Source organism: Centruroides vittatus, unplaced genomic scaffold (genome assembly GCF_030686945.1).
Source record: "Centruroides vittatus isolate TY-2023 unplaced genomic scaffold, ASM3068694v2 contig_549, whole genome shotgun sequence".
Lineage (NCBI taxonomy): Eukaryota > Metazoa > Arthropoda > Arachnida > Scorpiones > Buthidae > Centruroides > Centruroides vittatus.
In genome coordinates, this window is record NW_027122325.1 from 488,351 (window position 1) to 501,167 (window position 12,817).

General features: G+C 27.3%; 1 protein-coding gene across 8 annotated transcripts in view; it reads right to left on the minus strand.

The window, feature by feature from the left end:
* The window catches only part of LOC136978673 (putative leucine-rich repeat-containing protein DDB_G0290503), an 85,981-nt gene that overhangs the window by 32,916 nt on the left and 40,248 nt on the right, over nt 1-12,817 (minus strand). For all 8 annotated transcript variants that reach the window (XM_067274410.1, XM_067274413.1, XM_067274414.1 and 5 more), the window contains 4 exons: nt 11,624-11,734; nt 9,086-9,243; nt 6,319-6,576; nt 2,266-2,470 (listed from right to left, as the gene is read on the minus strand). In XM_067274410.1, coding sequence (XP_067130511.1) covers nt 2,266-2,470; nt 6,319-6,576; nt 9,086-9,243; nt 11,624-11,734 — 732 coding nt within the window. The remainder of the gene's footprint in view (nt 1-2,265; nt 2,471-6,318; nt 6,577-9,085; nt 9,244-11,623; nt 11,735-12,817) is intronic.

The window sequence follows — 12,817 nt, forward strand, 5'->3', positions numbered from 1 at the left end:
TCTCCAATAAAATAATACAATGAGCAATTATTTATTGTGACATTGTCACACTGCACAGGATGCAATTTTTAATCATATGTTTTAATTAATTTAATTTAAAATATATAATCTTGGTTTTAGTAGTGTCTTGCCCCTGTACATCATACTTTTCCTGTTAACAATAGAGTCAATCCAGTCATCTAGCTAACTGTTCTGGAGAAAAGTTTTGAATTGAAATAACATGGCTTCTAGTTCAAACTGTAAGTTTGTATATTGTTAATTGAGGCTTCCTGTTCTTAAACTTTCCATATCTGGTCTTAACTTTCATGTATCTAACTTTGTTCTTGAGATTAAGGAAGGACAGACACATAGATGCCATTAGAAATTTATAGGTCTGCAATTTGAAAATTGTAGTCCAATAATATATTCAAAATCTATGTACTGTACATCATGTGTGGCCTGGGAGAAGCATAAACAATAAAAGTCATCACTAGTCAACAATCTATGATATTTGATTATTTAACTGGCTATTTGCATTTAAGATCTATCAATTTCAGGGCAATATTGGAAAGAGCAAAGGAATGGGGATTTGTTACATCTGATACAAGTATCAGTGATACAATCATCATCAGTGATCATGCATCAAATAATTGCACTGATCATGCTACTTCCATCACTCTACTGTATATATTAATGCTGAACACAGTAGAAATTTTCATACTCAAGTATCCATGCTTTTGTTATCCAGATATCTGATATGCTTTGGGTAATGCAGTGTTTCTCAATCTATTGTCTGCAGACTCCTCAGATTTGCAAATGAGAAATAAAAGATCTTAAAGTTCTCATAAAAAATAAGAAGCATATTATATCATGGAATAAAATGTTTTTTTTACTATATTTACCTTTAATTTAAACTTTATTTAATGTTTTTAATAAATAAATTTTTAAATTTTAATTTAAATAATTTTATAACAAAGATTATTTTTAATATTAATTTAATAAGTAATTCTACTCAAGAGAGAAAAATAAAGTTTGAGAAACCCTGGAGCATTGCAGATCTTCTAATAATTCTGTAATTGCAAACTTTTCACCATACCAAAAACAAATTACAATACTTAGTTTAGATTAACAAAATTAAAACTGTATTTTGATTCCAAGTAGGTCTAAATCTGCATCTTTTGTAATTTACTGAAAACTGTGGACATGTTATCAAAGGACATAAATTGCAGTTTAGATTAAAAATGTATAAGTATGTCCATATTTATTTATTTACTTTTTAATTTGAGTCTTCAGATGGATAAATAATTTATGTACTAAGGATTTTATTTTGGATATTAGTTATTCAATTGAACCCAATTTTTAAGTTTTTCTTCTTTACTTTTAACAGCAAAAAGTTAATTTAAATAATTAAGAAGAAAAGAATATATTTAACTAAATTATCTGATGTTGCATTTATTTTTCTCTTATTTTATAATTGTGAAGTGAAAGTTATAACTATCCACATTATTCAATAAAAATAAAGAATCTTATTTATTTCAATCTGTTAAACAGAATCAGACAATATTTATAAAATAAATTATCAATTACCTGTAACTATGTAAAACAAATTAATTTCATATACCATATTTACTCGCATATAAGACGAGGTTTTTATTCATTTTTCACTGCTTCAAAAACCTAGGTCATCCTATACGTGTGAGTAAAGGATTCATTTCATTTTTGCAATAATTTTTGTGAACGTATTCACGTTCTTTACCAGATTCTCACCTTCTGGTGTTTAAAAACAAAAGTATTTTATCTGGGTCATTTGAATCATTCTTGTGTATTGTCAGGAGTAAAGATAAATAAAGATAATAGGAAAAGCAAAGCTTTTGAATTGAATTCCAAAATTACACAAGAGCCTGATAGAAGTTTTAATTCACTCCCACATGAAAACAGATGATTATTTGGAAATCAGAATTTGGAGAAACTCATAAGTGTAATTGACGAAGAGTGAATTCAACTGTTAAGAATTGGCAAAAAGGTTCTTGATTGCCCAGCTTTACATGAACAAATTATGTTGTCAATTTTACAAGATTTTTCCTTGAAGTTTAAAATGCCAGTAATTTTTGCAGGACAATGTGTGCATTTACGTTCATTTGATATTTTACTTGTGATTAAATGAAATAAAATTAGGATTGTATTAATAAATCTAATTTTCTTTACTTTGATCTTTAAAGTCACACCTTGTCCTATATACGAGACTGTCTTATATGCGAGTAAATATGGTATTTATACAAAACTTACAGAAAGTTTTTTTAATTCCATTTCTACTTTAACACTTTCTAATTCACTTTCTAATTCTTCTGTAAAAATTTGTTCTTGTTTAGCAAGTACTTCTGCATTCTCTTTTTTAAGTGATTCAATTTCTTCATTAATTTTTGCTTCTTGAAGTTCTTTTTCTTCCAATAATTTATTTTGTAATTGATTGATGTAATCTTCATATTCTAATCTGTAAAATACAATATATATAACTTAAATTTAAAACATGCGGTGTAAACTGACATTTGCATCAATCATTAGAATTATGAATTGTAATATTCACTTATACAAAAATATCTTAGCAATGTCTAATAGACAAAATAAAGTGAAAAATTAAGCATTTAAATAAAAAGTACTAATATAAATAGTAATAATAGTACAAAAATTAAAATATAAAAGTTACACATGACTGTATAACAATTTTTCAGAGAGTTTTAAATTACCTAAAATCATAGAACATAGTTTTTAAATAATTTTAATCTTTATAGCTAATATTATAAATTTACAATAAAGATCATTGAGACACTGAATTTAAAATGTAAAATAACGAAACAAAGATGTTTCATGTTACAAATGAGGATGATCATATATTGATATAATTAAGAATGATAATAAGAAATTAAAAATTTATAAGTCACAATTTCATAATAGGGTTAAAGTTTACCTAGGGAACCCCAATGGCTGCGCTTCCGGTCGCCATTTTGTTTACTGTTCTACGCACGCGTACTATGTTCAAAAACTTATGCAAATTAGTTAGTATTTAGAATTTATTGAAAAAATTATTATTACATTAGTAAATAATAAATGTTTTTAGATTATTTTACAAGTTTAGCGAACTATGAAATAAAACAAACTTTTACTCACATGTTTGACGCTCTGTCATACATTTCCTTTTGTTTTTTCTCACTTTTGTTTGATTTATGATCCTTATCGCTGTTTTTTCTCTTTTTACTTGATATTTTTACACATTTTTTAGTTTCACCACACGAATGTGCCTTAGTTTTTTTAACCTTTTGTGGAGCAGCTGGAACAGACTCCGGTTCTTTCCATTTCGGCTCAATTCCAGACCCGGGATAAATAAAGCTCAAATGTTTTATAAAAATTTGAAAACGTTCCCCTGCAGATTTCAATTGCCATTTGTGATATTTTTTATACATAAAAGAATACAGATAGGATTCTGACAATTCCTCCGTATAATGTACCGGAAGATGTTTCCTGTTTTTTAAAAATCCCCACAATCTTTCGATTTTCTGAGTGTTGGCTCCTGTTTTTGGATCCACGAAATTTTTCGAATGGTTTACAGTTAAATGATCTATATCCAAACCTTCTAAATCATTTATATTGTTGTAACCTTTCCACTCATCTGTTATCACTGTGCTACCTGAATTAACAAACTTTGAAATCACCCAATTCAGAGTATATTCATTTCTATTGTTTACTTGGCATATAAAACAGGTATCGTCTTCTCTACATACACCTCCTACAACCCACCTCGTCCCCTTCAATTTTCTACCTTTCTCATATTTTCTCTTTGCAATTACTGTTTCGTCTATTTCCACAACTTTATTTATCCCGCCAATCTTAAAAGTACATAGGTTATTAATAGAAACCATCATAACAAAATGTAAAAAGTTTGCCCAATCAACTGCTGTTTTTTTGGAGATTCCTGAAGCTCCAGCAGCAACAGTTAGCGAACACTCTAAACACAATAGGTGCCAGATAAATGACAAAATACTCTCCCATGACAAACGACCACATTTCCTTTAAAGGTTCCTTGGAATGCTGAATAATTTGTCTTGCAAACATTACATCGCATCGATACAGAGTTTTTATCTGCTCTATACATTAATTTACGACGTTTTCCACATTTATTGCATACTTCTTCTACATGTTGCAAATTCAAGAATATTGCAAATTTCACATCACTCGGTATCTTCTTATCTATCGCCAAATCATCGAAACCAGAGTACATTAGTCGAAAGAATTGTCCAGTGGTACAATTCTTCCAAAAATTTTCCGAATTAATGTCTGCGGTAGCCATTATCTCACCAAAAAAGAAAAACTTCTGACAACAAATATGAATATGATAAAATTATTAAATTTGCATCACATTGCACAATTAAAACTAGAGGGAATAGAAACTTACCTATTTACTGTAAAAAGTAACAGAAATTAACACTTTTTCTACAAAAATGTTTAACTGGTCAAAAAACCACTCGCAGCAGTCAAGCCGTCACGAAAAACAAAAAATTTGCGTACGATAGCGTTATTTAAAAATTGCGCCATCTACAGCGAATTTCTAACATCACCTGCCATCGAGATTACTGGAAGCGCGGCCATTGGGGTTCCCTCGGTATACTTTAACCCATAACAGAATATACAGGATGGTCCACAAAGTGTTATAAGGTAATACCTCTAAATCTATAAAATACAATACAGTGCTGCCTTGTACTTTGAATTTAATTCATTCCAGGAGGCTGTTCAAACTGAATTGTTTGAAGTCCAAAGCAATTTTTCCCATTAGAAATAATGGAAAGTGAATTAATCTAGTCCTACACCTCAAACAATACCCATTTTTTATAAACTTAAAATGGCAAATACAGATAACTCAAAAGTAAAAATAACACAATTAAATGCCCACAGAAAAATTCAAGATAATCAAATATTAAACTTGTTAACTTGAAGCTGGTTTTTTTTATTCCTTAAACTTCAACTTAAAAAGGTTTTATTACATATACCCATATACACAAAAGTCTAGAAATATTAGGGTTTCACAACAGCATACACATCACACTAAATAAAACTGGTATAATAAATACATCATAAAGTTAGAAAATTCTTAAACATAAATACATATTTGAACAGAATAGAAACAAAATAGGAGCTTGTTGACTTAGTTGGCATAGCATTAGGCACCAGTATATAGGCCGAGTAGGTTACACTCAACCAACAAAACCATTATAATAATAATAATATAGATAGTCTAATTAATATTTCCATGCAATCAATGATGAATTAATATTTCCATGCAATCAATGATGAGCCTATTTTTGCTGTTTTATCAAAAATCTTTATATAGATGTCACATATTTTAGATTATTCAATCACTTAAATATTTGTCACTTGTGTAGTTATTTTGAAAACAATTTACTACTTCAGTTAAATGAAGTTTTTTAAACTTATAATTAGTAGTTACCAATTGGATTTATATAGAATCTGACTACATGATAAAATAAATTACTTCAATCAAACTTATATTACTTCAGTTTGTTTTTATTTGGTTAAAAAATTCTACATACTACTATTGCTTTATTACTAAGACATCACACAACTTTGTTATATCACAATAGAATTGAGGAAGAGCCAGAAAGGAAGAGGCAATCTTACACTTGCTTGGCATGAACCGGCAATCCTTGTACTTGCCACTATGTTTGTTTTTCATGCCAAATTATCCAATAGATGCATGCAATGCTTTTTTTCCCTCTCCCCTAAATTCTGTTAGGCATGCTGAATTGCATCATCAGGAAGCATGGACATTATTATTTTGACCCCACTGTATCTCAAAAATAAAGTTGTAGACCCCCATTTTTTATTACATTTTTGGATTTCTCATCTGAATTAATGGAAAATGTCAAAATTTAATCAAAATTGATTGATCAAATTTTGAGAATGAACACAATTCTGTAACCACATAAAAGAGGCTTTGCTAATGCTCCACCTCAACAACACATAGTTGATTTAACAAATTCCTTTTCTTCAGTTTAATAAAATTTATAAGAATACATCTGATTGAAGATACTTTATTTACAAAGCAGAATAAGAAAATTTACTCATAAAATATTAATCTTAATCTGACCAAAATGTTTTCTTAAAAATAAGAATAAATTTTGACACTTATTCATCTACAATTTTATATTTATTTTAAATTACTGAAAGTGTTGTCACTATAACTGTAAAAATTTTTCAGTTCTAACTACATAATTATATCATCAAAGTTTTAAATTTTATATTAAAATATGTTTTATGTTTCCTACATACCGCAATACTTTTTCCTTTTCTATTAATTCCTTTTTCCAGATTTCTTCCATTTCTTGTAATTTCTGATCATATTCTTTATAATCTTTTTCAAAATCATTATGAATATTTCTATCAGTTTTTGATAATTCTTTTGGATCACTTATTTCATCATTAATACTATTTATTTCATTTTCAGATTCTTCAGTTTCTTCTTTTGATTTATTTATTAGATATGAATTTTCTTTCTCTGATGATTTTTCATTAAGCTCTTCTACTTCTCTAAATATATAAAAACCACCAATTTATAATTACAAATAAAATAATCAAACATATATTCTTATAATTATATTTATTGAAAATTAAGACAAATATAAAAAAATAACATGCACAGAAATTAAAAAAAATAAACAAGTCTAATGTAAAATAAAAATGCATATAAAATATTTGAGAGGAGCACCCTATTGTAATTCCATATATTAGAACTGTAATCTACATTCAATTATTATTAACAACAGCTATTATTTAGTTATAATGTTGAATATGCAAAGACATTATATATAATATCTAAATAATAATTTTTAAAAATTTTGTTTCAATAAATGGGTATTTCATTTAAATATAAACCAAATAACAAATTACCTGAGCTATAATTCTACTAATTTTTAAGTAAATTATCAATATAATTTGAATCCAGAAGTAAGCTATGCTGCTGTGAAATACTTTTATCTTTTATTATTTTGAAAATTTCATGAGCAATTATGAAAATCAAATCTTAAAATGATTATTATTGATTTTAAACATTATAATTTTATAAACTATAAATTTTTGGTTTCAAATCATATATTATATAACCAATATTATATAAAATAAGTGTTACACTTTGAATGATATTAAAAAAATATTTCAACAATGTTTCTTTTATAAAATTTATTAGAAATAATTGTATACAATTTCTAATGCAGTAAGACTGATTATATAAATATCTAGTTTTATTTAAGACTATCTAAATTATTAAAATAATTCCTAATATAATAAATATACATTTCTTTAATTTTCATTCCATGAGCTCCCTGATATCCTATCCAATTTGACTGAGTTTGATACATATCATAGTACTACCTCCAACTAGTTCATGGTAAAGGCACTTGATGCAACTCTCAAGTATTCATATAAAAAAATGAGTTTAAAATTTTCTGTGTTCTTTATGTACAGTACTGTGCTATATGGATAATATGTTAACAATGGCATAGCTGAATGGCAAAGGTGTTCAACTACTATACTATATATTTGGTTCAAATCTTTTTGTAAGGTTTAAATAATCTGCATTGAAGCAGATTACTATGTGAATAATTATAATTTTAGCAAAGAAAATTCATATTTTGTTATTATTTATTTTCCATTCACTTTAAACATGTTATTCATTATAATTTTCTAAGTAGATGCACAACAAGACTACACAATAACAAAAGTCCATCTGAAAAGTGTTGAATTATTGGTGTAACAACATGAGTGAGTTGAGGAAATCATGTAATATGAACTTTTTTACTTATCATAAGTGTTATCATTAGCTTAATGGTTTTATATCACATGATACACTCAACTCATTCTTGTTGCTACACCAATAACTCAAGACTAGACAAGAAAGGGGCTTTCTATTTACTTTGTATTATATTAATATATTAGAAAATAGTTGTAATACAATGTTGTAGAAATAAAAATCATAAAAAAAGTGAAAAAGAATTTAAAGCTTTTTATTGCATAGCAAATGAATGTTATAATTACAAAATACTGGTTTTTCTTTGTTAAATCAATTAACCTCTTACCGAAGACTAGTTGATAATTATATGAAAATTGTATTAGGAAACAGCATTAAAACAACTTCAAATTAAATATTATATTTTAAATGTTATTTTACATTTTAAGTAAATTAATACAAGTACAATATATCCATTTTTAATTATTGACAATTAATAACAATAACTTAAAAAAAATAATAAAAACTTAATAGCTCAGTTTAACATTAAAAAGTGAAAACAATCTAAGCTGACTTCATATAAATCTATCAATTTAGGTTTTGGTCAAACAAACAAGAATAGTAGTGAGCTAGGAGTTTGTAGTGATATTGTTCTCAAAAAGCAAAGCCATGCAAGAATGAAAAATAGAATCTCTAGCTTGCCAGACTGAAAATCTCTCTGATATATCCAGCATTGTTTGATTTTTATCACAAGTTGAATTCTCACTTTATACTGTGATTGTGCATTAGCTACCTTACTTCACTTTTGATATTTGTATGATTCAAACAAGGCTTCTTCAGTGTATAAGTGCAAGAAAAAACTTATTAAATTTTTCTTCCAGAGAGATTAATTCAGTTATGGCTTATCCCTAAATATGGGATAAGCAATTAAAAAAAATAATAAAACTAGAGATAGTAAATGTCATGGTCAATCCATTTTCTTTCTACACTCTTGAATAAAAGAAAAAAATTCATTCTACTACATGAATATGTTAGTGAAAACAGGAAATGAGAAAGTGAGAAACATCATAATCTGACATCATTACAGTCATTCACTCACTAACATCCAACATTAAAAAATTTGTTTGCTCTTATCTGCATGGCCATGGTCTTAATTCATTAATTAGAAGTCAAATTTAAATTTATATAAATTTACAGATAAAATATGTATATACAGCATTAAGAAAAAAAATTAATTATTGAATTATTAAAAGTTTTAGCAAACATTTTAAAAAATACCCTGTATTTTTATATTTGAAATATTTTCATACTTACTTAAGAAAATTGAAAAATCTCTCGCCATCTGTACTTTTAATTTCCATACTATTTTTATCATCATTTATATCAAAAGATGCATCAAATAAATTTTTCAACAATGATTTAGGAGTTGAATCCAAATTACTGTTATGATTACTTGATTCCTTTTTTTCTATCTATAATTATTTTAAAATATGCTTTTATATATTATACTGAATATTTAAATAAATTTTATATAAAGCATAACTAATTTACATTAAATAACTACAAAATGTAATAATTTTTTTACTCTATGTCCTGTGAGCATAAGAGGACCTTTATTTCAAGTCCATCATGGGTTTGGTCAAGCCCATCATGGATGGCTGGGAGATGAGGGATGGGATCTAACATATCTAGGACAGATCATACCATATATTCCAAAATATGACAAGATGATCTATCCATGACAACTAACCTCTTTAAGGTAGGGTGACTACTAGTACATACCCATATTTCTTAAAAAGTGTTACAGTTTTTAAATACATCTATGTGATTTAAGAGATAGGCAAACACAGAAGATAAAAATGTTTAGTATGATGCGTGGAAGAAATGAATGACAACTTGCAGACTTTGCTACATATATAACTAAACTTGGACTCATGGTAGTACATTGCTAGCATAGCTGAAGAGATGGTATCTAACTTCTTCACTAGCAATTCTGAAGAATTTGAGATACACCCTGCAAACTAAACTTTAGTTTGCAGGGCCTTATATCCATATACTTTAATTGTACTGATTGAAAAGAATTACAGGGGATAATGTTAGACAGGGCATTAAACTTGTAGTATATACCAAATACCAAATTACAGTCTTTACAGAAAATATGTAAATCTAAACAGGAGATGGTTTTATGCACAGTTTCAGTTTCTATTGTAAATTTGATGAAAGGATAAATACTACAGAGCTTATTAACAAGAAAAATTGAATCATTGTTTCTTCCCATGATATGAGCACATCATGTACATTAGTAGTTTTCCAAGCTTTTCCTGTCAATGAATCCTTCAGAAAACTTTTTTTTCACAGAACCCTAACTCCCTAACCCTAATTTTTATTGAGCATTATGAACTCAAATTATTCTTCCTTCTTTCACCTACTTTTAATGCCCGACTTGTTTGCATAACATAGTAGATTTGAAAAGAAAGAAAAAAAATTTTTTAGATATAACCATACACTTTAATTTTGGTACAAGAAAATATTGGACTTATATGCAGTCTGATAAATGAAATTGTTTCATTTTTATACTTAAAAATAGTTTTGATATTGAGCTTTGTCTGACAGCTGAATACATAAATCTGGGACAACATCCAAGATATTCCTAAATTTGTTTTCAGTGTAAGCAAAAATTGAAAAGCCTGATTTGCATTGATAAGTGGATGCAAAAGGAAGCAGAGCTTGAATAGTCTTTTCAGCTACTGACAATTATTGGTCTATTAGTCCTACTCAAAAGTCATTCAATGGCACAGATTTTGTTTTTATGATATTTAAGATGATTAAATTTTGATTTTAAGATGGAGGTACACTGAATCTCAAACACATTGAAAGACACTGTGCAGAAATTTATTAACCATGTGAGTTAGTCTCTGTAATATTTCTGTTGTTGGTCTGATGCTTATCAGATTTGTCTTTTATGAAAATTCAATAAAATATAGCACCGTGACTTAATAAATAATAATAAAAAAATTGCCATTTTTAAGGATATCAAAGAATTATTTAATAACTGAAATGTTTTTTGTCTAAATTTTGACAGTTTCAGCAAATAAATACTTTTTAAGAAATGAAGTACAATATTTAAATAGTTTAAGATTTTGTAAGCTATTCAGTTGATATTCAAAAATTATTGATATATGGTTCAAAAGAATAACACTAGTGTAATTATATATAATTACTTCCTACATATACATTTTTGCTTTATAAATTCTTAAATTTATCTAACTTCATATTTATATTCTTATCCAAATATTCAACTTCAATATTTTAAAATATATGAAAGTTATTGTAGCTAATTAATCTAATTAATAAGAAATAATAAATTGACTTAATCTGGAAAAACATTAGAAATAATTTTAAAAAGTTAATTCACAATTTATTAATAATTAATAGATGATATTTTTTCCTCAATATTAAAATGTCTATCAAATTTAAACTGAAATAGCTTCTAACAATTACAGTTTTTTTAAAACATATTTAAAAATACAACATAAAATGATGAAACAGAAATAGCTGAAAAATAAATGTCATAATAGAGTTCTTCACTTTCTTTGATACTAATTATTATTTTCATATTTGTTTAAATTTAAGTACTCATAATCAGAAATTAAGCAACATTTCATTTTTTTTGACCAAATATGTCTTATATATTCTGAATTTAAAAACTTCTTTTGATACTAAGTTTGGATTTTGAAAAATATTTAGTCTTTACATGTTCATTTACTTAATTTTATTTTATTTTAACATAAGGTTCTTTTCTGTATAATTCAAAACTTAAATGTTGTTGAAAGTACAAACACAATAACTTACTTCTGGGGAAGCCATCATAGGAGATAAATCGGAAGCATCCATTAAACCAAACTGCAGAGCAAATCTATCAAATCCAACATCAAGTCCAGTAGACAAATCTTCATCAGTTTCCTGTAGAACATAATTATAATATTTTGTTATAATCTAATCACAGATTTGAAAAGAAGTTTTATAATAGCGCTAATATAATATTCTTAAAAATTCTAATATAATTATGTTTCTCATTCACATTTTACCACCAAATGAAACAAATTTTATTACTAACACTTTGTAACAACTTCAGATACCATTATAATATTGCTTACTTCAAATTAATAAGAATTAGTATTCTTATTAATATGCTATTTTTTTTTTTAAATTTCATTTTATAAACATATTATAGTTATGTTTATAAAACATTTTTATATAGTGTGTTTCAGATCACCGGTATCATGTTTTTCTTGAAAACTATCATAAACAATTGGAGAAAATTTTTTAATAGTGTAAGGCTTGCCAACCAAGGAAGGAGCCAGTTAGAGTCAAGTCAAGATGAACAAGGGGTAAAAGACTGTACATGGGTAGTGATGGTCATACCTGACATACCTGTACTGTACCTTTACAAATGAAACCCATTTATTAAAAAATTATTATAAACTGGCAGCTTATGAAGTCTTTTGGGGAGATGCTCCTTCTCGAATAATGATCTTGAGAGAGGGAGTGTCCAAAGATTTTCATTGAGGGTGTCTCTTTGTTGTCATTGGCAGCCCCAGGATGGTGTCATGGATAAGTCTAGCAGATGAAGGACGATGGGTGACGATGTTTCAGAGATGATGATGTTGCAAAAACAGAAAAAAAGGAGTGCACAAAGTACCTTGCAAAATTGGAAGAAGGAAATCCATGCTTAGTCCTTGAAATTCAGAGTTTTTAGAGGATTTTATCTGCAAATTCCATGATTCAATTGGTCCCAATTTCCTCTTATCATTTCCTGACTGGTCTCCTCCCTTGTTTTCAGGTGGAAATAAGATTGGATTGGTCACAAGAAAGGTCAATGTCAATCTTCAGTATTCAACTCATCGTCATCTCATGACTCTGACTAGGAAATGTTTATAGAACAAAACCTGCACTTGTATTTTAGACCACCATGGTTCTAGTTTTGATGTTTTCAAATTTTAATTACAACACAATGTTTTTCTCTCACCAAATTGCTCAGTTTCC